Genomic DNA, 27,382 nt, shown 5'->3' with positions numbered 1-27,382 from the left:
ATTGCTGCAGTGCATCTTGTAGATAGTACACGCTGCTGCTACTGAGCGTCGGTGGTGGAGGGATTGAATGTTTGCGGATGTGGTGCCAATCAAGCAGGCTGCTTTGTCCTGGGTGGTGTCTAGCTTCTTGAGTATCATTGGAGCTGCACCCAACCAGGCAAGTGGGGAGTATTCCATCACACTCCTGACTTGTGCCCTGTAGATGGTGGATAGGCTTTGGGGAGTCAGGAGGTGAGTTACTCACCGCAATATTCCTAGCCTCTGACCTGCTCTTGTAGCCACTGTGTTTATGTGGTGAGTCCAGTTGCGTTCCTGGACAATGATAATCCCAAGGATGTTGACAATGGGGGATTCAGTGATGTAACACCATTGAATGTCAAGGGGCAGTGGTTAGAGTGTTTCTTATTGGTTGTGATCATTGCCTGACATTTGTGTGATGCGAAAGTTACTTGCCTCTTGTCAGCCCAAGCCTGGATATTGTCCAGATCTTGTTGCATTTGAACGTGGACTGCTTCAGTACCTGAGGTGTCACGAATGGTACTGAACATTTTGCAATCATCGGCGAACGTTCCCACTTCTGACCTTATGATGGAGGGAAGGTCATTGATGAAGCAGCTGAAGATTGTTGGGCCTAGGACACGTCAGCCTGTAGGGCCTATAGAGGATTAACTACATCACTCAGGAATAACGTTAATACTTAAGCATGTTCGAATTATACTGGCTTAGCTGGTCACACACTCACCTCTGAGTCACAAGGTTCCGGGTTCAATTCACACATTAGAGCTTGAGTACAAAAATCAAGGCTAACACTTCTAATGTCTTAACCATGTTGTGGGTTTTACACAAAAAGAAAATGATGTGGTTTGCACATGTAAATTCAAACTAACATCACCAGATTTATTGAAGGAGCTGTTGCCTATACAGAGTACAAAATTAAATTAAGTAGGAGCCTGTGAAACACCCAAATGACAACATCATCAAATCATGTGACCAGCTGTTAAAGCATTCATGCAACTACTTTAATATATAACAACATTCCAGTGCACAACCGAGGGAGTGCTGTTCCCTCAGAGGTGCTGTCTTTCAGTTGGAATGTGAGATCTCATGGCACTATTTCAAAGAAGTACAGGTGAGTTACCCCTGGTGTCCTGGTCAATATTTATCCCTCAATCAACATCACATAAAATAATAGATTATCTGGTCATTATCATGTCACTGTTGCAGGAGTTAGGATCATAGAATCCCTACAGTGCAGAAAGAGAACATTTAGCCCATTGAGTTTGCACTGACAACAATCCTACCCAGGCCCTAGCCCTGCAGCCCCATGTATTTACACTGCTAATCCCCCTGACACTAAGGGGTCAATTTAGCATGGCCAATCCACCAAACCTACATATCTTTGGACTGTGGGAGGAGCACCTGGAGGAAACCCATGCAGACACGGGGAGAACATGCAAACTACGCACTGCCACCCAAGGCTGGAATTACACCTGGGTCCCTGGCACTGTGCGACAACAGTACCAACCACTGTGCCACCCTGCTACCCTTAAATCCCTAGTCATCACACTCAGGCGCCTGTTTGGGTACACCAAGGGAGAATTTAGCATGGCCAATGCACCTAACCAGCACATCTTTTGGACTCTAGGAGGAAACTGGAGTACCCGGAGGAAACCCACACAGGCATGGGGAGAGCATGCAGGCTCCGCACAGACAGACTCCAAACCTAGGTCCCTGGCGCTGTGAGGCCGATGGTAGTCATGATGTGGAGATGCCAGCTTTGGACTGGGATAAACACAGTAAGAGTTTTAACAACACCAAGTTAAAGTCCAACAGGTTTATTTGGTAGCAAATGCCATTAGCTTTCGGAGCACTCCGAAAGCTAATGACATTTGCTACCAAATAAACCTGTTGGACTTTAACCTGGTGTTGTTAAAACTCTTGCTATGAGGCAGCAGTGCTAACCATTGTGCCACCATGCTGCCCACGGCAATTCCCTGTGTGCATATTGGTTGCCATATGTTCCCTACAGTACAGCGGTAGCTACACTTCAAAAAGTACTTCATTGGCAGTAAAGTGTTTTGAGATGTCCGGTGGTTGCGGAAAGCGCTATATAAATGCAAGTCTTTCCTCTTTCAGTTAGTGCCTAAGTTCATCCGGTTAATACATCATTGCTAATTATCAACACAGTGGAGTATCTCAATTGGCTAGCTAGCTAGAGGGTGCTGTAGAATGACACCAACGGTGCATGTCCAACCCCTGTACTGACTGTGATTTTTCAGAGGCCTGCTTCATTTTCTTGCTATGGAGTGGCGCCCCTCAGGTTAGACAACCACTCCTCCCTCTTAGATGCCTTTGATCCCTCACGGACTATGGCTAGTTACATTGCGTTCTTCAACACAATGGCCCAGAACTATTGTCTTCTGGCCGGGTGGGGATTGGAGGGTGGTGGTGGTATTAACCCTCGAGGTACTCCAGAGGATGCACTGGTCCCTCTGGAAGTCCCCACACAAGGACTGCATGGAAATTGCTTGGGAAGTTTACACTTTCCGATGGACAGTTGCCCTGCACTGGGAACCATCTGAAACGCCAATTTAAATCGGAGACTTTGGATGCTTCTGACTCTCTTAGCAGAATAATTATCCAGGAAAAGTCAGAAGGATTAGAACTGCTTCTAATTCCTCTTCAACTAGGGTATTGACCCACTGACCAGCCAACGCCATCCCCCACTGACTACCCAACCACCCTTCCGATGCCCCCCCCCCCACTTCACCACTGACCTTCCCCTTTATGACCGCGTGGCCAAATTCCACTCCAACTCAATTTTCAAGTTTGCTAATGACACCACCGTAGTGGGTCGGATCTCCAAGAATGATGAGACAGAGTACAGGAAAAAGATAGAGAATCTGGTGGGATGGTGCGGTGACAATAATCTCTCCCTCAATGTCAGTAAAACGAAGGAGATAGTCATCGACTTCAGGAAACATAGTGGAGGACATGCCCCTGTCTACATCAATGGTGATGAAGTGGAGATGGTCAAGAGCTTCAATTTTCTAGGTGTTCAGTTCAACAACAATCTATCCTGGTCCCTCCATACCGACGCTAAAGTTAAGAAAGCCCACCAACGCCTTTACTTTCTCAGAAGGCTAAGGAAATTCAGCATGTCCGCTATAACTCTTACCAATTTTTACAGGTGTAACATAGAAGGCATCCTTTCCGGATGTATCACAGGTATGGTTCCTGCTCTGACGAAGACTGCAAGAAACTATAAAGTGTTGTGAACGTAGCCCAGTCCATCACGCAAACCAACCTCCCATCCATTGACTCCGTCTACGCTTCCTACTGCCTCAGAAAAGCAGCCAGCATCAAGGACCTCATGCACCCCAGACATACTCTCTTCCACCTTCTTCTGTCGGGAAAAAGATACAAAAGTCTGAGATCACGTACCAACCGACTCAAGAACAGCTTCTTCCCTGATTTTTGCCATCAGACTTTTGTATGGGGCCCACAATATATTAAGCTGATCTTTTCCTAAAACCTAGCTGAGTGTAACACTACACTCTGCACCCTCTCCTTTCCTTCTCCCCTATGTACTCTATGAATGGTGTGTTTTGTCTGTATAGCATGCAAGAAACAATACTTATCATTGTATCCCAATACGTGACAATAATAAATCAAAAGTATTCCAGTGCATTCCTGACTTGTGCCTTAGATGGACAGGCTTTGGGGAGTTAGCGGGTGAGTTACACATAGCAGGATTTCCAGCCTCTGCTCTTGTAGCTTTGGTAGTTATATGGTTGGTTGAGTTCAGTTTCTGGTCAATGGTAACCCTCAGAATGTTGATAGTGGGCGATTCAATGGTGGCACAAAGCCATCATAAAATCAATCTCTTCTGTCTCCCCACACTCTGAGACGAGCCTCTGCATTCCTTTTATTCAGAGACTGATTGCACGAACCCTGCTAATTGCTAATCCTGTGATCCAGCCTAATCGAATGCTGTCTGTTCCACCCAGTGCATCTATTCTTTCAAGAGACATCTTCAAGCTGAACTTGCATTAAAGGTGTTGTGTAGAGCTTTTATAGCATTGTGTAGGTCTGCGAGAGAGGAGGACGTGATAAAGAATAGTAAAGGCTTCATGTCTTCACATTCTCCTACTTTTTCTATGTATATTTAAAATGTCTAATGACGTCAAAGGAAGTCAAAAATTTGCAAGTACTAGGATCTGTTACTCTTCGAATCTTTTCCTTTGTATTAGGATTGATCTTGCCCTACAAGCAAATAGTCTCATGATGTTGCAAGTTAGAAGAACAGTGATAGATTTATATGCAACTTGCTTCCCATTCTAGATTTTCTCCAAGTAAAAATGAACCATGTATTACCTAGGTTGTACTAGAATGATTTGATCGATGAAAAGTGACAATGAACCAAGGGTTTTGGTTCTAAATTGTAGCTTACATGTGTGATCAGTTGGAATCTGGGCATGCATGGCAAGCAATGCAGCAACTGCGAGGTTGTCTGGGGGCAAACCTCATATGGCATCGTCTGTACTTCAGCTATCAACCATCTCGAGTCCTGTACTGCTCACTGACTTTGCTTTATGCCTCCACATATTTCATTGTCATCCACTGCTTATCATCCAGAGACTTTATACTTCTGCAATGTTTGACCACCATAGCATTTTTGCAGCTTGAAACTATTTCTGAGGTCACATTTATCTTTAACCAGGTGCAGCACTTATGGGATTTTCTCCACATCTCCTATCACTAGCAACTAGTCAAAGTGGTTGGTGATGGTGCAGTCAAAAGTCTTTTTTATGGTGGCAGCTTCATCTCCTCCAATTACAGGTTCTTTCCCTCCTGCCCTCACTGCTAACAGATTCTGTCTCTGGAGGAGTTGTGAGAATGGGAAGGTTGAAAACTGTGATGCCAGAGGCCCCTGGTTGTATCACAGCTTGGTGTGGCTCCTGCTCTGCCCAAGACCACAAGAAATTACAAACGGTATAGCCCAATCCATCACGCAAACCAGCCTCCCATCCATTGACTCTGTCTATACTTCCCACTGCCTTGGCAAAACAGCCAGCATAATTAAGGACCCCACGCACCCCGGACATTCTTTCATCATCTTCCGTTGGGAAAAAGATACAAAAGTCTGAGAACACGTACCAACCGACTCAAGAACAGCTTCTTCCCTGCTGCTGTCAAGACTTTTGAATGAACTTACCTCATATTAAGTTGATCTTTCTCTACAGCCTGGCTATGATTGTAACACTACATTCTGCACTCTCTCCATCCCTTGTCTATGAATGGTATGCTTTGTCTGTATAGTGTGCAAGAAACAATACTTTTCACTGTATACTAATACATGTGACAATAATAAATCAAATCAGACTTACAGGAGGAGCTGGAGCTGCAAGCATGGGAGAGACAGAAACTGTGATTGAAGGAGTAGCTCCCCACAGATACCATTCCCCCACGCTCGCTGCTCCTGCAATCCCAGCTCAAAATGATTTCACCACCCCAATCCCCACCTCCAAAGGTGGGAACATTGCATGTGATGGGACCCTTTATATAGAAGCGGATTCAGCAAATCCAGTGATGAATATCCAGCCCATACTGTCAATTTAAAAAAATACTTCTGCAAACTGACAAATTGGAAAAGAACCAGAAAGATGTCATAGCATCAAAGAGGCAGAAAAATAATTGTGACAACAGGATTATTGCTTTGTTGAAAATTCTGGCAGCAGTAGAACAATAAGCCGTGTAATATGCCTTACAATGAACAAGAGATGTGGAAAAGAAAACATGAACGTTGAGAAGAAAAATCAGGGCTGAATAATGCAAAAGTCACCCTCCTTTTCAACAAGAATATTCTACATCATACGTATTTACACGTGAGAATGCTTGAGTATGGATAGGGGTATTCCAGTCAGCTACACATTTTTAACCACTCGTGGTTAGGTGCAAATCCAGTTCAAACCTATAGGATTAAGACAAAATACTGTGGATGCCAGAATCTGGGGCAGCACGGTGGCACAGTGGCTAGCACTGCTGCCTCACAGCGCCAGAGATCCAGGTTCGATTCCCGGCTTGGGTCACTGTCTATGTGGAATTTGCACATTCTCCCTGCATCTGTGTGGGTTTCCTCCGGATGCTCCTGTTTCCTCCCACATTCCAAAGATGTGCAGGGTAGGTGGATTGGCCATGATAAATTGCCACTTTGTGTCAGGGGGACTAGCTACGATAAATACATGGGGTTATGGGGATAGAGCCTGTGTGGGATTGTGCAGACTCAATGGGCCGAATGGCCTCCTTCTGCACATTAGCGATTCTATGAAACAAAAACAGAAAATGCTGGAAAATCCCAACAGGTCTGACAGCACCTGTAGAGAGAGGGAATAGAGCTGACATTGAGTCTGAATGACCCTTCATCAGGGAATTGGATTGCTGTCGTCTGCTGGTTCTAGGGTTGGAGTGAAACTCCATCTCCTATCAGGCATGTCCACACAGCTTACTGCTCGTGTTTGCACTCTTATTCATCAAGGACACATACGGCAAATAGAACTATCAAATCGTTACAGAAGAGGGGCTATTCTGATACCAGAACAGGGAACTATTATTGAATCGGAGTAAAAGGAGCTTTACTGTGTATCTAAAGATCCATGTATGTTGACCAGGGAATTCCTGCGGCTGTTGGGTCCCTGAAAATTCTCAGCATTTATACTGTTCACTTGGAGAAGCCAAAAATGGACAAAAAGTACTTGAACTTAACAAAATGCTGCCTCGAGCCTATTTCTTTAATAGGCAACTGGGGAAATTATTGATTTCCAGTCCTACGGTTAAGCCATTTATTACCTTAATAAATTGAAAATTAAAACACGAGAGCATGAGGTTGATCCAATTCAATGTGTACAGTGTTGCATTTATTTAAACCATTGCCTTGCAACTAAGATAAATGGTTTTCCCCCATAGCACAGGAATAATACTCATTCGCATTTCTGGCAGCTTGATTTCATTTCAGATGGATAATTTTGACTTTGGGCAATGGAATAAGTTGGGTGAATTTGGATCAATTGCCCATTGAACTAAAGTGATATTAGTTAAATGATTAATATTGGCCAGAGAACCAGGGAAATTTCTTCTGCTGTTCTTTGAAAAGGTGTGGAGATGCCGGCGTTGGACTGGGGTGAACACAGTAAGAAGTCTCACAACACCAGGTTAAAGTCCAACAGGTTTATTTGGTAGCAAATACCATAAGCTTTCGGAGCACTGCTCCTTCGTCAGATGGAGTGGATATCTGCAGAGGTGTTGTGAGACTTCTTACTTTGAAATGGTGCCAGGAGTTCATTTAAATCCACTTGAGGGGGCAAATGAGGCCACTGGTTTCACCATCTCATCAAAAGACAACAGAGCTTCAGCATTGTAAGTGTCAGTAAGATGGTTCAGCTCAATATAGCATTGGCAGCTGAACAGTGGTTAAACCAGATAAGGGGAGCAAAGTTCAAATTTGACAGTGGTGAGGATGAGAACAGAACAAGCAACAATGGATTGACCGCATATAACGCTCACCACCCAATTTTCCCCTTTCACCTTTAACATGTCTGTTGTGCTCCAAAGGTTAATTTCAAGAATGTCACAAGTGTTAACCTGTTTTTCCCAGATGCAAGCTGTATACAGCTGTTCATAAATCTAACAAGGCCAGTATATTATTGATTTCAGTTTAGTTGCAGCAATTAGTCTTGTGCATATATTTTAATAAATGCTCGCCAATAAAAAGCAAAATTTACTTCAATAAATTTATTGGAGGATACATAGCATCAGTCTCCCAATGTTAAAGATAAAGCAAACTATTATTTCTATTTCCAAATGTTTATGCTTAAGCTGAAGAATTGAATGTTGAATTTGTTACTTGATCAATTTAGATTTTTCCAGGCTTATGATCAAAATGTTGCTTTGCATTAAAATTGTGAAATGCAAGGGTATTTAAAAATGAATATATCTACATGAAAATGAAAGTCATGTAGATCAAACATACTTGAGAAAGGACTGTTTCATTCCTCGGTTTGAAACATCTGGTCCAGATGTTGATTTACAGCGCTGGATTGATATTATAAATTTGTACAAAAGGGTATAAAATTGAAAAATACGATACACATAAGACATAGGAGCAGAATTAGGCCACTCGGCCCATCGAGTCTGCTCCGCCATTCAATCATGGCTGATATTTTTCTCATCCCCATTCTCCTGCTTTTTCCCCATAACCCTGATCCCCTTATTAATCAAAAACTTACCTATCTTAAAGACACTCAATGACCTGGCCTCCACAGCCTTCTGCAGCAAAGAGTTCCACAGATTCACCACTCTCTGGCTGAAGAAATTCCTCCTCATCTCTGTTTTAAAGGATTGTCCCTTTAGCCTGAGGTTGTGCCCTCTGGTTCTAGTTTTTCCTACTAGTGGAAACATCCTCTCCACGTCCATTCTATCCAGGCCTCTCAGTATCCTATAAGTTTCAATAAGATCCCCCCTCATCCTTCTAAACTCCAACGAGTACAGACCTAGAGTCTTCAACCGTTCCTCATACGACAAGTTTTTTTCCCCCCAGGGATCATCCTTGTGAACCTCCTCTGCAGTACATCCCTGCTCTTGTATTCTAGCCCTCTCGACATGAATGCTAACATTGCATTTGCCTTTCTAACTGCCGACTGAACCTGCACGGTAACCTTAAAGAGAATCTTGAACAGACTGCCAAGTCCCTTTGTGTTCCTGATTTCCTAAGCATTTCCCCATTTAGAAAACAGTCTATGTCTCCATTCCTCCTTCCAAAGTGCATAACCTCACACTTTTCCACATTGTATTCCATCTGCCATTTCTTTGCCCACTCTCCTAGCCTGTCCAAGTCCTTCTGCAACTCCTCTGCTTCCTCAATACTACGTGTCCCTCTAATATTTTTGTATCATCTGCAAACTTAACAATGCCTTCAGTTCCTTCTTCCAAATCGTTAATGTATATTGTGAAAAATTGTGGTCCCAGTACTGACCCCTGAGGCACACCACTAGTCACCAGCTGCCATTCTGAAAAGATCCCTTTATTCCCACTCTTTGCCTTCTGCCAGGCAGCCAATCCTCTATCCATGCAGGATCTTACTCTTAACACTATTACTCTTAACTTATTTAACAGTCTCCTATGCGGCACCTTGTCAAAGGCTTCTGGAAATCTAAATAAATCACATCCATTGGTTCTCCTTTATCTAACTTCCTTGTTACCTCCTCAAAGAACTCTTAACAGATTTGTCAGACATGACCTCCCCTTGACAAAGCCATGCTGACTCAGTCCTATTTTATCACATACTTCCAAGTACTCTGCGAGCTCATCTATAATAATGGACTCTAAAATCTTGCCAATGACCGAAGTCAGGCCAACCAGCCTATAATTTCCTGTCTGCTGCCTCCCTTCCTTCTTAAACAGCAGTGTTATATTAGCTACTTTCCAGTCCTCAGGGACCCTCCCTGCCACCAGTGAATCCTGAAAGATCAGTTAGGTCTAGAAATATTGCACAATAAAATATTTGACTTGATTAACATAACATTGACACTAATCATGAAGGATGTAGTTGCAAAATTCTCTTTCCAAAATTCGGATAGAAATTCTATCCCTTGCAATAAAAATTGTAATTAATTCAGTCATTGTAAGGCAGTAGTTCCAATTATAGGTTATCCAAATCAGTCAGGACAGACGACGATTTAAACAAAAAACATATCTATTTGATATTTCCATGTTGGGAGAATTTTTTCCGACTGATGCCTGCTAAAGTAAAAAGTTTATTTATTAGTCACAAGTATGCTTACATTCACACTGTACTGAAGTTATTGTGAAAATCCCCTAGTCTCCACACTCCGTTGCCTGTACGGGTACACTGAGGGAGAATTTAGCATGGCCAATTCACCTAACCAGCACATCTTTCGGACTGTGGCAGGAAACCGGAGCACCCGGAGGGAAACCACAGACACAGGGAGAACGTGCAAACTCCACACAGACAGTGACCCAAGCCGGGAATCGAACCCGGGTCCCTGGAGCTGTGAGGCAGCAGTGCTAACCACTGTGCCACCCCTATAACAATGATTCAATAACACAAAAATCCCCCCCACAATTTTGATCCAAAGCCATTATAAGTCAGCCTTGCTGTATAGTCTACCTTATTACTTTTGTTTGTTCCATCAGGAATTTATTGAAAGAGGATAACGAGTGGTTTAACCAGATGTTCATGGTTTAAACGCCGAATACACCACCATACACAACGTCAACGTGCTTGATAAAGCATTTATTTTTAGATGCCAAATCCTTTCACTGAAATCCAGTGACATCACCACAAAATGAAAGCAATATGAAAAATTTAAGGCATCACAGTATATAATCAAATACACAATATTGACAAAAAGTCCTGTGCAAAAAAGTACAAATGAATGAATGACAATACTAACATTTTGAAGTAATTCTCCCAACACAATGGAGCGGAAAGATCCAGGTACTGTGAATCATTTGTAATAAACTGACGAATACCTAACAATATGAATCAGGTGTTTTTGGCAATGCTGTATTTCTGGTGATCATCATATACTGTATTTAGGCAATTCAGGTGTACATTCAGTGGCACACACTGAAAACACACACAAACATACTCTCACACATCTGTACAGAGTTTGTTATTCTATGACCCTTCACCCACATTCAATGCATCTCTACAGAATATTGCAAAAAATTTACACCAAGTTTCAGATTATAAAAACTATGAAAAAATATGCTTCAAACAGCATACAATAGGACCATAAATTCTCATTTTACTTTTCAGTAGCCATCTCCACCGTCATGATTCAATTTAAGCAACTTCACTGCCTCACTAATAGTACTTCATAATTTTTATAATAAAAGAGCACCTTTAAAATTAGATGTTCAGTTCTCGACTAACATTTGGAATTGCAACTGAGAATTCTCCAACTATAAAATGATCCAGTGTGTGTCAAACAAAAAAAAAATCAGAAATAAAAGGGGCAAAATTGAAGACACCATTTTCAAAAATGGCCCAGTTGGGTTTCTTCTCTTCTGTAACCCCATGATCACCATTTTGCACCCCCCCTCCTCCGTAACCCCCTGCTCATCATTTTACATCCCCCCATAAAAACTGTCTAGCTTTCAGGTGTACTCAGTTTACTGATGTTCGCTCGGACTGCATTCGATGTAAAAAAAAATACATCATACACTTTTGCGTAATGATCATTACCCAATTTCTTCTTGTACTACTTTTTTTTGGATTATGTAAATACCAGCAACATTAGTCTGTTCCTATTTTTGATTGTATTTGCTAGTTGCCTTTTATGGAATGAACTACAAATGAGTGGTGCGAAGAGAAAAAGAAAAGCCCAGATTTTAAATTACTCAAGATGTCATACATTTTTTTTTGGGGAGTGGGTAGGAAGGCAAAAGACAGACAAGCAGTCACTTTGCCTCCAAAGCAGCGTCGGAAAGATTGGTACACAACATCGAGTTGCAGTATACCTTTGTTAAAAATTTGTCTGGCCTTTAAAAGTAGCATGTACAACCTATACAAGTGGCGCAGCAATAGTACTGCACGATTTCCCTTTATCCCATTTCTTTTCAAAACTATGTTTGTACAAAATACAGTAAAGTTCCCAAAAGGAAATATGAATAGTTGTTTTTGAAAGGTGAACTCAGCATACACGTTTTTCCTCTTTATATAATAAAAAAAGTAGAAAGGTATACTGCATCCTTCAATATTGGCACAATTTTTCAGTATGACAGGCAGAGGCTCGGATGGGAGATGTGGTGCAACAACATTCCTTATGTGGTCGACCTTTAACCCACAGCACAAGATCAGCAGTCAGTTCAGGGCATGTGCAATGCTCAAGTGATGGTGCAAGTTGCTATTCCTCCTTGTATTTTTCCAAAGGGACAACTAAGAAATCACTCCAAGATTTCCACCAATGTGCAGTAGATCGGGCATATCCTCTATTAGGGTTAATGCTTATTTGTTCATTTTACTTGGCAAAAAGATGAACATTACTGCCAGTCCAGCAGGGCTGGCTTGGTATGTTAATGTTTATTAACATACAAAGTGTCTTCATCACTCTCTGTTTCATCCTGAAACTCGCTGCTGAGGAGAGATTTCTTTGAACCCATCGACATCATTCGGATCTCATCCTCATATTCATCTCTATGCTGTCTCAAACGATGAAAGCCGTCTTTTTGATGATTGGATTTGATGGAGCAAACACACCAAACGATGCAAGCTGTAACGAGTATTGCTGACATGGTCGCACCTAACGGAAAGGATAATATTCCTTGTTTAATTTCCGCCTCGCTGCAGCATTACACAAACCATAACATCAGAGTCCAGTATGTACATGCACTCGTGAGGGGAGTGATGGACATTACTGTTGATATACATGCAAAAGGATAGCAATGTGTGTAGAAATTGATGGCATTTAATGTTTAAATTATGAGAGTTTAATAGAAAATTAAAATTCCATTGGATTATAACGCTAGGAGACAGCGCACACAGTTAAGCAGCAGACAAGTCAAAACTGTAACAGCTGGATTGCTAGCTTCAACTTTACCACATTTCTACAATAAACTCAAGTGGCAAGACTGAATTGTTCAATTTTTAAGAGTTTGCCAAGAAATTCAAGTGGTTAACTAAAAGAACCATCATTAACACCCAAGCGTGATTAACTGTTTAATCTTGCATTAACAGCAAGACATGCGTCACGTCACTTTGATTGAAGCACAAATTTTCAACAAATTTCAAACTATTGCTCATTGCTAATAGAAATCTTAGCACAAGCCATTTGAAATAACGCCTCATGATACCACTGCTTACCTGCTGCCGTCACCACCAGTTCTCTGGGGAGGCCAAGCAATTTATTATCCAGTTCAACAACTATTACCAAAGAGGTGGCAGCTTCGTATGAAGACACAAATACCTACGGAACAAAAATGTAATTAATATATCTTTTATTTTCAAGCGGGAGCAGAAGAATGGTTGCAAACCTTATTTCCTAAAAGAGAAATGGAACACACCAACAAAGTGGGGTTTGTGCATTTTGTAATTGTGAGCTCATTTGTGACTTCACTAATTTTGTCAGGACCAATTAAAAAGAAAAGCTACCACTGTACAGAAAAGAAAGGAAATACACAATGTGTTTCTGAGCCCGTGTAAGATCGTTTAATATTTCAGATATAAATTTTCAGATCTTGACAAACTAGCAAATTTTTAAAAATAAATTCTGTCCTTGAGATGAAAGCTTCACTGGCAAGGCCAGCATCTACTGCCTATCCCTATTCTCAAGCAGGTGGCATCATCTTGAACCATTGTAGGTATACCTATGATGCTGTTAGGGAGGGAGTTTTAGGTTTTGACCCAGTGAAGGAACAGTGATCTAATTCCAAGCCAAGTTGTGTGTGGCTTGAAGGGGATCTTACTGGTGATGTTCCCATGTGTTTGCTGCCTTTGTTCTTCTAGGTGGTTAAGGTCATGGTATGCTGCTGAAGGAGCCTTGGTGAGTTGCTACATTGCATTTTTTTACATGGTACACACTGCTTCCACTGTGCGCCAATGATGGAGGGAGAGATGATCAAATGGGCTGCTTTTTCTGGATGCTGTCATGCTTCTTGAGTGTTGCTGGAGATGCACTCTTCCAGGCAATTGGAGAGCATTCCATCATATCCCCAACTTTGCATCCAAGGCCTTTATGCAGCAAATCAGTACAAGTGGGGCCTTGCAGGGAACCTTGACTGTGGCTCTGGTGCATCCCAATCAACGACTCACATTAAAGCTTGCCCCCTGACAAAATTCAGAGGAGGGCTCAGATAGCTCCATTTAGCCACTGCGAAGCTTTTGCGTAGCTTAGTGATTACTGCACATGATAATCTAAATAGCGAACAGGCTTTGGGTAGTCAGTAGGTTAATTACTTACTGCAGCATCTCACTTGCTCTTGCAGCCAAAGTATTCATATACCTGTTCAGTTTTTGGTCGATAGTAACCCCCAGGATGTTGGTGGTGGAGAATTCAATGATGGTCATGTTATTGTATGTCAAAGAGAAATGGTTAAATTCTCTCTTGTTGGAGATGTCATTACCATGTATTTGTGTGGCATGAATGCTACTTGCCACTTATTGCTTTGAATGATTTTGTGTGTGTTTGTACAACAATATACGTTATTTCCAAAATTCTGGAAACAGAACAAATTCAATATTGAAAAGCTTTTAAAATCTCGATAGCATTTTGAACATCTGTACTAGATAAAAGGCAATGTTGCCATAGTCCCAGATGACTACAGGCTTCTCTCCCCTTTGAGGCGAAGAACTGACTGGTGATTTTAACCTGAGGATCACCACACCTCAGCTGAGGGGCAAGGTTGAGAAGGCCTTCATGAATAACCACAGCCAGCATGGGGATTGAACCAGCGCTGTTGGTGTCACTCTGCGTTACAGATCAGCTATCCAACCAACTGAGCTGACTGACATCTGTACTAACATGTGGTGATCCAACTCATGTATAATATAAGAAGATAGTTTAAATGCCATTGACATAGAAAAGACAAGGTCATTCAGAAGTCAGGTCAGGAACCTGACTCTCTTGTACACTGAAGCCTTAAAGTTGGTCACTGAATGACCTTTGTATTAGGTATAGCTAACCCCAGCGCAAGTCAAATTTACAAAGTTTCCTAAAGTTGTGGTTGACGTTCACTTTAACATTTAATTCACTGGTAATAGGGACTCTCTTCCTGAGTCACAGCTGTAGTCGAACAGCAAGCTGAGTAAAACTGAGCTGGGCAGATGTATAATTGGATAAAGGTATTTGGATTTTCTACCTGTTTACGCTGGTGTTGGTAACCTGCTGCAAGTGCATCAATATGATGTGGTCCTGGAGACAGGAGAACATGGAAATAGCCTGCCTCTGAAGTCAGAACTTTAACACCTTCATTCAGAATAATATCTGCTTTTGAAATTGGATTCCCAGCTTTATCAGTCACCATTCCACGTAAACCTTTATGAACCTGAGAGAAACAACATCAGATTAAAAAGAAAAATCAGTATAAAATAACTTAAAATAGCTTTAGTTAGGAAAATTGGAAACAAAGCAATTGGAAAACCTTTTCCATAATGACGTGTTAATCTGTCACTCTTTTGTCCATCACCTTAGATTCTATTGATTTGAAAGTGTGGATATATTTTATGTGAAGCACATTGAGAGAATATAACCTCCCGACACAAATATCAAGTCAGGGATGCCCACAGCTTTTGCTTTGTGGAACCCACTTAACCTCAGGTGCACAAGTTATATTTTCCTATTAATTTGTGGAGATCAAGTTTCTGATGGCAACATATCTGGGATGTTCTGATTTGAGATTTAACCATTCTTGAGACAATTGGGCCAAACGCAGTATTTTCCAAACCTCCAAGATGACAAAGATTAAGCAGACTAGACCAGCAAATAAGAAACAAATAGGCGAGAGCTGCCCAGGACTGATTTGTCAGGGCAGGCTGGGCACTTCTGCATTGGTGAGGTATTAATAATGACACTTACCTCAACAAGCATACTGAGTAAAGACTTCTTGTTATCACGCCAAATCGTAGCAAGCTCTTTTGCGCGTGGGAAGTTACAACAGCCTGTGTAAACTGTGATCTCAGGACAGTGGCCATAGGTAACACTAAAATCCTGACAAGACAGAAGTTGAAAAAAAACAAGTGACTTTACAGTGGGAGCTAGCAAAGTGATCAAAATGTAATAGTTTCATCCGAAATACAAATTTCACTCAGTTACTTCTCTTTGGACAGAACTTTTACCCCAGACGAGGCAGACATTCAGTTTCAAACCAACAAAAAACTGAACTTGATATTGTACAAACTGAAGTTTCCTTTTGTTGCTGGTTTCATTTCATTTGGAATTTTAGCCAACACCCCAATTCCTATTTGGGGAACGCAAACCATTCTCTCTCTTCACAGCAATACAAGAGAATAGGGTTGCCAACCATCCAGGATTGGCCTGGAGTTTCCAGGAATTGAAGATCAATCTCCAGGACACTGTTGGGTACAATCTCAGAGAAAAATCATGGGGACATTGAAGAAATATATTTCAAAAATTTTTCTTTGAACATTTCTCTTTACCAGATATAAAAATGTTGAAAATGAGGGGGGAAGAGCGCAGGATGGCTGTTTGGCTGACAGTCTAGCATCATCCAATTGGGTCATGCATCTTTTTGCTTTCACATTGGGGTAGGAAGGCAGTGCGTCAAAAAAGATGGGCGTGTCGGCCAACGAATGGCTGGAACGTGGGGACAAATCATGTGATGAAATCTCCAGGAACACTTTTAATCACATAAGAAATAGGAGTAGGAGTAGGCCATCTAGCCCCTCGAGCCTGCCCCGCCATTCAATATCATGGCTGATCTGAAGTGGATCAGTTCCACTTACCCGCCTGATCCCTACACCCCTAATTCCCTTACCGATCAGGAATCCATCTATCCGTGATTTAAACATATTCAACGAGGTAGCCTCCACCACTTCAGTGGGCAGAGAATTCCAGAGATTCACCACCCTCAGAGAAGAAGCTCCTCCTCAACTCTGTCCTAAACTGACCCCCCTTTATTTTGAGACTGCGCCCTCTAGTTCTAGTTTCCTTTCTAAGTGGAAAGAATCTCTCCACCTCTACCCTATCCAGCCCCTTCATTATCTTGTAGGTCTCTATAAGATCCCCCCTTCAGCCTTCTAAATTCCAACGAGTACAAACCCAATCTGCTCAGTCTCTCCTCATAATCAACACCCCTCATCTCTGGTATCAACCTGGTGAACCTTCTCTGCACTCCCTCCAAGGCCAATATATCCTTCCGCAAATAAGGGGACCAATACTGCACACAGTATTCCAGCTGCGGCCTCACCAATGCCCTGTACAGATGCAGCAAGACATCTCTGTTTTCATATTCTATCCCCCTTGCGATATAGGCCAACATCCCATTTGCCTTCTTGATCACCTGATCATAGTTGGCAACACTAAGAGAACCAGCTGATGAAGTGGCACAGATATTTAAATTGTTGTCTTTTATGACTGAGGAAGTCTTCAATATATCGCTTCAAAAAGGTTTACAGTTTACAATGCATTATGCAGTACATTTTATGGAGAGTGCTTACAACCTGATCATGAAGATTGCATCAACTCTCAAACCAGCCACAAGAGGGCAGTAAAGGAAAGGCATACAGTCCTTGCTTCTGCTGAACCAAATCAATTGTTGGCTTTAAGAAACAGAACGTCTTTCAGATTTTCAGTGATATATTTACCTCAATTGAAAGATCTTATAGCATTCATTTGACCACTTATCTCATGCTCACCTTCATGCTATGCATGTGACCATGCCATTGTGCGCCACGTACAACGCCTCCAGGGATGCTTTCATCTGAAATAGATTAATCTTATTAAAATGATGTAAACTTCAAATGCCAGAAGCAACTGGGAAAAAATACTCAGGTTCTTTTACCATATTTTAAAATAAAAGTTTTCAAATTGCACTTACAAATAATTTTAGTGGTTAGAAATGAGCATTTATAATCCTAATGCACAAAAGTTTTGCTAAATTGAACAAGTAGCCCACAAAATATTTTATATAAATACAAAAATATTTTATATTTTGGTAATGCAGACCTTCCTATATCTGACTGCAAGAATGCTGTCCCCTTTGAGTGTACTGGGATTAGTTTCCCTATTTCCAAATTTAAAATCTTAATCTTGTACTATTGTGCTCATATTAAATCCTTTGTCAACTTTCCTGATCTACTTTCAGAGCTGATGTAAAGGAAACCAGCTTGCTTCTGTCACATGGGGAATTAGTGGTATTCCCCTATCTAAGGGAGCAAAACCATGGTGGCCAATTTACATTCCCCTTGGTACATGGCAACAGAATGACTGGAAACTAATAACACTCCATGTAAATCAACCAATGCATTGTGGAAAGTTGGGGTAAAGCAAGTTCATCTAGAGAACCTGTTTGTGACAAAATGATATTACAAATACAGGAGGGGACAAGACTGCAGCAGTATTCCCCACTGCAGTGCAAACACTGCATTAATCTTCCCCATAGCAGGGTAGCATATTACAGCAATGTTGGCCAAGACATGTAATTTTGAATCCACACAGGTTCGCGTCTCTGCGAACAGTATCATACGCAACACCAAGTAAAAATATCCAACCTCCCATTAAAGCCCACAATGGTACCACCAAAAAATTACCAATTTTTGAACCTGATGATGCACTTTAGGTTTTTAGCCTAATTTGTTAACACAAGCTCAAAATTTGATTGCTCGGTAATGAAAGCACAACTTTAAACAAAAAACAATAGTAATTTTTCAAACTAACAATTTATAACTTTTTCCAAACATTTTGTAACCTCCTCCTCTATACTATTAGAAATGAATCACAGCAGCAAAAAAATCCAGTTTGAGTTACAGGGTGCTGGAATGTCAAATGAATTCTTTTCCTTCACGAATGCCACTTGACATACGGAAAATTTCCAAATGTTTCTATTGCCAGCATCTGTAGCATGCTGCTTTTAGTTAACTTTAAGAATTCAGTTTTAAATCAGGTCGTCACTAACACATTTCATAAAATTCTGTACTTTATAGTGTATGCCCTAATGTTTAGTGTGTTTATTTAGTGCATCTATTATCAGCACAGTGATTAGCACTACTGGACTCGAGTTCGATTCCTGGCTTGGGTCACTGTCTGCATGGAGTCTGCACGTTCTCTCCGTGTCTGCGTGAATTTCCTCCGGGTGCTCCGGTTTCCTCCCACAGTGTGAATGATGTGTGGGTTAGGTGCACTGGCCATGCTAAATTCTCCCTCAGTGTACCTGAACAGGCACTGGAGTGTGGTGACTAGGGGATTTTCACTAACTTCATTGCACTGTTAATGTAAGCCTACTTGTGACACTAATAAATAAACTTTAAACTATTATCTATTTCACACATTTAGCGATATTTTGTTTAATTTCCTTTCATACTGTAAATTTAATTACAGCATTAGATTGTCTCTTCGAGTCCACTCTCATTTGGATCTAGGGCAGATCATTGGTGCGAACAACATATAGAATAATTAACACCTTTTGGGGCCAGCCAAAGTATCAAAAAAATAGTCTACGGAGATGAAGGGTGAGCCAGGATTCTGAGGTTAAAAATCTCTACCTGACCCAGTCAGACCTCCTTGTCCTACGATCTAATGCTCATCTGAAAGTTTGATCTGGGCTTGCAAAATATGTGAAGACTTAACTTCCACTCTTAATACATTTATTTCGGATTTCATCTGTGTAAAAGAAAATAACGCAGATCATACTGTGCTGGATTTCATTTTAAATTCTTACCGGTGTTATTGGGACAACCTGGATGGCCCAAGTGCATTTTGGGGTGATTGTTAGAATACACAGTTGCCAAATATTTCAGGGTTTCCTCATTTGCCACTGTTGAAGAAAATAGAGGGTGTCACATGCAGGTCACAGTACTGAATGTGGTACTTTTCTATTTTTACAACATACAAGAAGAAAACATTTGTGATGGAACAAAAACATTCTTCATGTTGGAGAACACGGGAAGGATAACCCCAATGAATTCTTTCTGCAAATAACAACTCATGAATACGTTGCACAATCACTGATTGTACATTTTCAGATTGTATATTTTCAGAATGCAGAAGGTACCAGACCTCCCATTTTCAACCACATTTTGCTCTTTGCACCTCACTGATTTTCATTATTACTCACATTCAACAATGAACCAAGAATATAGTTAATCAGCTGCACATTTGTCTGGTTACCAACCACTGGTAACAAGCCAGGTATCCTTTATCTATAAATCTGAAGAGAGAACACATCAATAAACCATACTTTTTTGAACCTGATCAACCTTTAGTGCAGGAAGTCTAGTTGTTTATCTGCACTGTTTACCTTGCAATTTTGAGGTTAGCATAAAGAAAATTAGAGGTACTCTATTTATTATTCAGTGACACATCTTACTTCTATAGCCATTTTATTTACATTAGACTGTATAGTTTAGGCTATTGTAATGTAGGTTCTTTGAGCATCTGAAAACCAGAATTATCTGAAATCCCAAACGCAATTGGCCCAGAGGGCTTCATACCCAGAGGGTACTCGGCCTTGTAGTAACAAGCTGCAGATGATTGGAACAACAATGTAATGAGCAAAGCCATCTTGTGGTTTATTTTAAAGAATGCAACCTCGCAAGAATACCAAACATCATATGGATAGATTTTGCCACAGTGTTCATTGATTGGGATGCAGTGTGTTTGATCTCCATTTCATTCTGAAAATGCTCATGTGCATTTAGCAGTGTAAATAAAATGACAGATTATGTTGTCCAAATCTTACTCGTAGCTTTTAAAACTATATTTATTTATTCTCTTTGCATTCCCCTTCCTGCTTTATTGTTGGGGCAAAGGGGGAAGTTGCCTCTCCCTCCTTTGCCCGCTCTCTGACCAGTTGTGTATTGAATGTTCAGGCTCAGAGTTTTTCACATTTAAGTTTAAGAGGCTGATACGTTAAACCTTGCCTTGGTCAGGGTGTAATGTGGCCACACAACAAACAGTTTAAGTGTTATGTTACCAGGTTTATCATGCAAAACGTTTTTCAAATTTGACACAAGTTTAAACAAGTAGCTTTTAAAGAAACAACCCAAGAATGAATACATTGGCTTATACAAAAAACATTGCTTCGGCCTATGGTTAGGTGCATTGGATATGCTAAATTCTCTCTGTGTACCTGAACAGGCGCCGCTGTGTGACGACTATGGGACCTTTACAGTAGCTTCATCGCAGTGTTAATATAAGCCCACTTGTGAAACTAATAAACAACTTTAAATTTATGGGTACCTAATGGTAAGCAACATTACATAGAAACAAGGAACAAACAATGGTAGGGCATTCAGCCGTCCCTTGAGCTTGTTCCAGTCAGTCAATTAGGTCAAGGCTCATTTGTATTTCAATTCCATTTGCCCTCTCATGCTCCATAACCTTGGATACCCTTCCCTAACAAAAACCTTGGTCCTAAAAGTATTAACTGACCCAGCCTCCATATAGTGGTAGGGCTATTTGCTGATGCCATCAAGGTTGCGATCTTTCTCCATCTCCACACCCTCTGCTATCACAAACAACGTTAACATTTCAAAATTATCTCCATTTGGGCTCTTTTTTTTTCGTTTCTAAACCCACTCCAAATAATATTTGCCTTTTAGGCCGGCTCCTCAGCACATCCCTCTCCATTTGGATGCTTTTATGATTTTTTTTTGCATTTCTTGGTTTGGGGTTTTGTAGAAAAGGCAAATAGTTACTTTTACATATCTAGGCAGAGGTAAATGAAATGTTAAAAAGGTTAGCAGGAGACAGGGGAAAAAGGTATCCGGGAACAGAAACTTCAGGAAACTAGTAGAACTGCAGGCACTTCTGCAACTTCTAGTGTTTACATCTCGGGAACACCATCTGGCACAGCATTCAATGGCATCCAGGAGAGTTAAGAGCTGCACAAATATGAGCCGTGTGTGCAGTCCAATCTGAGCAACCATACCTGTTTCACTTAGTGTAACAATGACCCACTCACAGAATTTTACTACGTTCGATTTGACTTTTTTAATTCTTTTCTTCAGGTTTCCTAACTAACATGTTTCTCTCATCTCCTGAAAGTGGTTGAAACAGCCAGCAATTTAACCTTGCAAGCATTAATAACTTGCATGCCAACTACACCGTCCATGCTGTCGTCACTCTTGGTGTGCTATGATTCTAGACCAGACCCCCAAGTTTTCAGTCAGATTGGTTAGAGACCAATAACTTTTTGTTTAAAGTAGACAAAATCTGAGATTCAAGACACTTAGTGAATATAGCCACAAGATTCCATTCATTTTGACCGAACAAAAACTAACTTTACAAGGTCAGAATGATAAAACAATTCACAGTATTTATCTTAGACTTTAACATTCAGGGTTAATATGAGGAACATAGCACTGTTGTCTCTCAGCGTTCAATTGCGGCCTTGGGTCACTGACTGTGCGGAGTCTGCACGTTCTCCCCATATATGTGTGGGTTTCTTCCGGGTGCTCCAGTTTCCTCCCATAGTCCAAAGATGTATGGGTTAGATTGATTGGCCATGCACAATTATCTCTTGGTGTCAGGGAGATTAGCAGGGTAAATATGTCAGGTTATGGGAATAGAGCATGGGTGGGATTGCCATCGGTGCAGTCTCATTGGATCGAATGGCCTCTTTCTGCACTATAGGTATTCTATGGTTCTATGAACATGCAAATTAATAGGCAAACTGTGGTCAAACACACCACACTGAATAATAAAATGGCAGATTTGATAAAGACAGACTACAGATCTCTCAACAACCCAAGACATCAATAAGAGTCAACCAATCTCACTGAAATACTGTCTCATGAGGAATTATAGTCTTCACCCTTGACCTGGAATTCTCTCAAAAGGTCACTCCAAATCTGACGGCATCAATGATGACCCACTTTAGGGTTTCAATCTCGTCTCCCATGATTACCTTCCCCCTGGATTCCAGAGTACGCACTCAAGCACATAGCTTTTCAACTAAAGCATGCAGAATCTATTGCTCCTCCAAAGGGATATCTTTGCCCCAAAGGCCCACAGCACACAGTCATCAACCTTCTGCTGCCTTCTTGGATCTTCAGGGCTTCTCCAGAGCCCTCACCACTTAAAAATCTGCCAACCGTAACCCTTTCTTCGATTGGAGCCTCTTTCTCTGCTCCTCACATTTTTCCTTAGTTTAACTAGGACCTGTTTCTGTCCTGTCTGGAACTCTGCTTTTGGGACTTTTCCCTATCTCCTGCCTGGGACTTCTCTCAGCAATGACACACCCCTCCTGTTCATGTTCACATGTTCTGGATTTTTGTGCTGTTTTTCCTTGCTGCGCAGGTGTGCTGGGCCTGTCCTAAGCCTGAAGAATTTAAAATGCTGAATTGTGCATGCACAGCCCCCTCTTGGTGCGTGCATGAATGCACAGAAACCCAGATCTGTTCGGACTTGGGGGTTCCCAACCTCTGCTCTTGATGAGAAGGTAAGTTAGCTTTCATAACAGGAGAGAATGGATAAATATTTCTGACAAAATAACGATCCTTGCAAAAAAACAAATGACTGCCTACTGATAGGCCCCTTTGAATCTCAGCCATTTACTTAACAGCGTGCAAGAACCTGAACAGAAAGAGTTGGCAGGCTGTTCATCCATCTCCTCACCTAGCATCCACACATAACTCAGTGATCAAAAGGCAAACCCCAGTTACTACTTTTTCCACTTATTAGCCCGAGAACATTAAGCCAATTGTAACACTTCCATACTTTCAAGTACCAGAAGAGTCATACGGACTCGAAATGTTAATTCTTTCTCTCTCCACGGATACTGCCAGACCTGCTGGGCTTTTCAAGTATTGCCTGTTTTTACTTCCAACTACCATACTGAGTGGAATTTGCTGTAAGATTTACCAAACTTCAACAAAGAAACCAAACCTAGTCATCCTACTCAGTAGTGTACTTAAAAAGTAACTTCTCACTGAGCCAACAGGCAACGACATTTAAAGGTTTCACTGCTTGGACAAAATAAGTTCAATTCAATGTAGAATAAACATGGGTTATAATAGATACATACCCGTTTGTACAGGCTTATCATAAGGATATGTGGTGAGCAGAGAGCCACCATCCAAAACGACAGACAGTGTGAATCCTTGGTTGAGGATCAGGTTCTTGACAATCCCTCTAGTCTCGGGCTGCATCTCTGAGAATTGCTCAGAGGAGTTCCCTGATGAAAAAAATACAGGATTTCAATTTTTAATACCTACAACCCAGTGTTCCTAACCAGTCGGGGAAAATGGACACTAGCTGATTTGGTTAAAAAAAAAATGTACCATAGTACTCCATGCATAATATCCAAAGATATTACTGTATGATATACTATAAAAGAATGATTTAAAATATAGTTAACTTAGCACATAATTATTAACTACACAGTATGAAAGGTGATTATTTCTTGCTTTAAAACTCTGGTTTATAACAGGAGTTGAACCCAGCAAGATCTTCATTTTTGGTGACATGCATCGAGCTTATCAGTGAAAATTGTTTGGGGTGGATAACTTGCAACACTCTTAGATTACATATATTAAAAGCCATCAATTTAGAAGCCAGCCTCGTGTTTTTTTCGCTCAGTTTCATTGCAAAATTACAACAGCTGATTCCTACCCATGCACATTAATATGAAAGAAATGAGTGGGTTAAATAACTTTGCCACATACGCTTAACCCAAGTTAGTCACGGTGGCACAGATGTGGGCAATGATCCCAAAATATAAATCCACTCTTAGGTAATGAGCTGGCTTTTCAAATGTTAACAACAAAAGCTACATGTGTACATGTGGCATGCACCAATTTAAAAGAATATTGGCTTCAACCTGGGCTTGATTGTGAAACTTTAATTCCTATATTAAAAATGAAAACCGATCCCAGATGGGCCATTACCCTGGATCAGAGAGAGAAATAAAACAGTGGCCTATTTCAGCAGATTACCTATGAAGTCAGCATCCAGATCTTTGCCATTTACATTGGTCAGCCCGACTTTGGACATACACTGCCCCTCTTGGGAAATTTCTCGACCATCTGGGTTCACTGATGGTACAATCACAATCTTTGTCTCCTCAATCAACTGGAGAAAAAAAATATAATTTGGTTTTCACTTGATACAAGATTTACTGTCTAAGCAAATACAAAAGCTTAACTAACATGCACACTTTACAACAAACATGCTCTCGATAGGAAGATAAACTGCAGTTCTCATTAACCTAACATACTTATTCAAAAAAATTTACATGACTGCTGCCTGCAAAAGCACTTAGTATTTTACTCTCAAAGTTAATGCAGACTTAGCAGCATCTGGTGCATGCAAACTATAAAATGCAAATGGTCACATTTCACCAGGTTCTGCTTCAGAGTTCAGGAGTAGGGTGCGTGTTGAAGAGTAGAGAGAGTATCTAACAGCTTTCACTTTTCACAAACTTGTTGAATGCCTGTGCATTGGCAGCATCCATTTAGATTGCAAACTTCAGCTTCTGCCCCAACTCTGCCAAATTCTATTTTAGTTTATTATAGAATTAAGCATGTATTCTTGGCAATTGGATTGTAACGGCATTAATGGTGAATGGTGTTGCTTAACCATTTTTTAAAAAATGGTAGTTTTTTTTTAACATTTCCACATTATCAATATTGGGTAGGGAACAGAACAGTAATAGTGACGTGGGGGAAATGATTGTGTTACAGCATTCTCACTTCACATTTCCTTGATTGTCACAGAATCATTAAAAAAAAATTGCAGCACAGGAGACGGCCATTCAGCCCATTCTCTCTCTTCTGGCAAAAAGAGTTACCCAGCCTAATCCCACTTTCCAGCTCTTGGTCCACAACTTTGTACGTTACACTTCCAAGTTCACATTCACGTGCTTTTCAATGCAATCAGGGCTTCTGCCTCTACCACCTTTAGGAGCAGTGAGTTCAAGACCTCCAGATGAAAAAAAGATTCTCTTCAGCTTCCCTCTAATCTGTCTGCCAATTACTTTAAGTCTATGCCACGGCTATTGACCTCTCTGTTATGGAAAATGGGCCATTCCAATCCACTCTATTCGGGCCTCTCAATTTTTATGTATCCCAATTAAATGCCCTTCAGTTTCTCCATTCCAAGGAAAACAACTCCAGGCTGTTGAATCTTGCCTCCTCACTAAAATCTTTCAGTTCTGTCAACATCTTCCAAAATTGCCCCCGTACCCTCCCCAATTGCAATCACATCCTTCCTGTAAAAATGGTGACCAGAAGCACAGTCCATATTGTAGCTGTGGCCTAACTAGCATTTTATACAGTTCGAGCATAAGCTCCCTTGCTCTTATATTCTATGCCACAGTTAATTAAGGACTTTCTTAGCAACCTTATCAACATGACCAGAGATCTGTGGGCACGCACTGCAAGGTTGCTCTGCACCTCAGTATCTGATCAATTATTATATGCATTATCTCAGTTCTCCAGACTGCTTTCTATTTGACAGTTTTTTACCCACCCAACCAGTTTATTAATAGTTTTCTGCAGTCTACAGCTTTCTTTCCATCAATCACATGGCCGCTTTATGTACCATCTACAAACATTTTAATCATTCACCAACATTTAAGTCTAAATCACTGATGTGTATTACAAGAAACAAGGGACCCAATGTAGAACTCCACGGAAAACAGCCTTTCAGTCACAAACACACCCGACCAATGCTCCTTGCTTCCTGCCACTGAGCCAATTTTGGGTCCAACTTGTCACTTACTCCTGGATCCCTTTAGCTTTTACTGATCTGACCAGTTTGCCATGTGGGGATCTTGTCAAAAGCCTTGGCAAAATCCACGGTGGTTACATGTTAAAGAGACTCTCATCAGGCAGTCATACTCTTCCATTTTGTAACTATTCAGAATTTGTTAAAGCAAATATTCAAAAGCAACGTGGAAAAAAGGGAGAGAGGGAGAAATCTAAATGATTAATGGAAAAAAAAATCAATGCTGAACTGCTGCAAATGAAACAGAACGAAAAAGAACTGTTTCAGGAAAAGAAAGCTAACATTAGGGGTGGGCCTTCCAATGATTCACAAAGTGTAAAGTCAACAAAATGAAAGAAAAGACAGCAAGCACAAAAATGAGAGAGAAAACCTGTTCATTGCACATCATTGCAGACAGTTGGTTCACTGATATGGGTACACAATGGGAATCAGCCAGATGCCCCAAAACAATAATTCATTGTCATGCTGTCAACTCGCTACATTTAAGCACGGTGTATCGGTTACAAACATTGCCTTTCCAGCACCCCTCCCCAAGGAATTATGGGAACGGCGGTTAAAAAAACATTCCAGTGATTCTTGCATCCAAACACCAGCTAGCGACATTGTTTAAGTTGTATCTGTTTGATACAGGATGACCAGGTGTAAGGGGGTGAGTGGTAGAGGCTCCCAGAGCTGAGACACAGCTAGAACTGTGAGAACAGGAGGAGAGTGGGTACTGCACGTGAGAGAGATTTAAAGGGATCATATTACAGGAAATAGTGTCCTGGCAGCATTCGGCCTGGGACAGTGACCACAATAATGGGGGACTCCTGTAAAATACTGGAGTCAGTCAGTCACCCTGGTCAGTTGTGTTACAATCATGTAAACATTTTAACGATCCATATCTTCCACAGAAGATGCCAGTTAATGGAGAGCTGTAAGTAGGAGAACCCTAATAGGTTAATAAGATTTTTAAA

General features: G+C 41.1%; 1 protein-coding gene across 1 annotated transcript in view; it reads right to left on the bottom strand.

Annotated features, from left to right (window-relative positions):
- Nucleotides 1-10,293: 10,293 nt before the first annotated feature.
- Nucleotides 10,294-27,382, bottom strand: part of LOC144501281 (carboxypeptidase D-like) — a 71,267-nt gene continuing 54,178 nt past the window's right edge. Inside the window, exons 14-21 of the mRNA XM_078224836.1 lie at nt 24,635-24,770; nt 23,725-23,874; nt 19,417-19,512; nt 17,396-17,460; nt 15,597-15,728; nt 14,881-15,066; nt 12,887-12,989; nt 10,294-12,326 (exon numbers count right to left, since the gene is read on the bottom strand). Coding sequence (XP_078080962.1) covers nt 12,100-12,326; nt 12,887-12,989; nt 14,881-15,066; nt 15,597-15,728; nt 17,396-17,460; nt 19,417-19,512; nt 23,725-23,874; nt 24,635-24,770 — 1,095 coding nt within the window. The 3' untranslated portion in view covers nt 10,294-12,099. The remainder of the gene's footprint in view (nt 12,327-12,886; nt 12,990-14,880; nt 15,067-15,596; nt 15,729-17,395; nt 17,461-19,416; nt 19,513-23,724; nt 23,875-24,634; nt 24,771-27,382) is intronic.

This window comes from Mustelus asterias, chromosome 12, assembly GCF_964213995.1.
Source record: "Mustelus asterias chromosome 12, sMusAst1.hap1.1, whole genome shotgun sequence".
Lineage (NCBI taxonomy): Eukaryota > Metazoa > Chordata > Chondrichthyes > Carcharhiniformes > Triakidae > Mustelus > Mustelus asterias.
The sequence above is the reverse complement of the archived record's forward strand: the minus strand, read 5'-3'. Positions and strand labels throughout refer to the sequence as shown.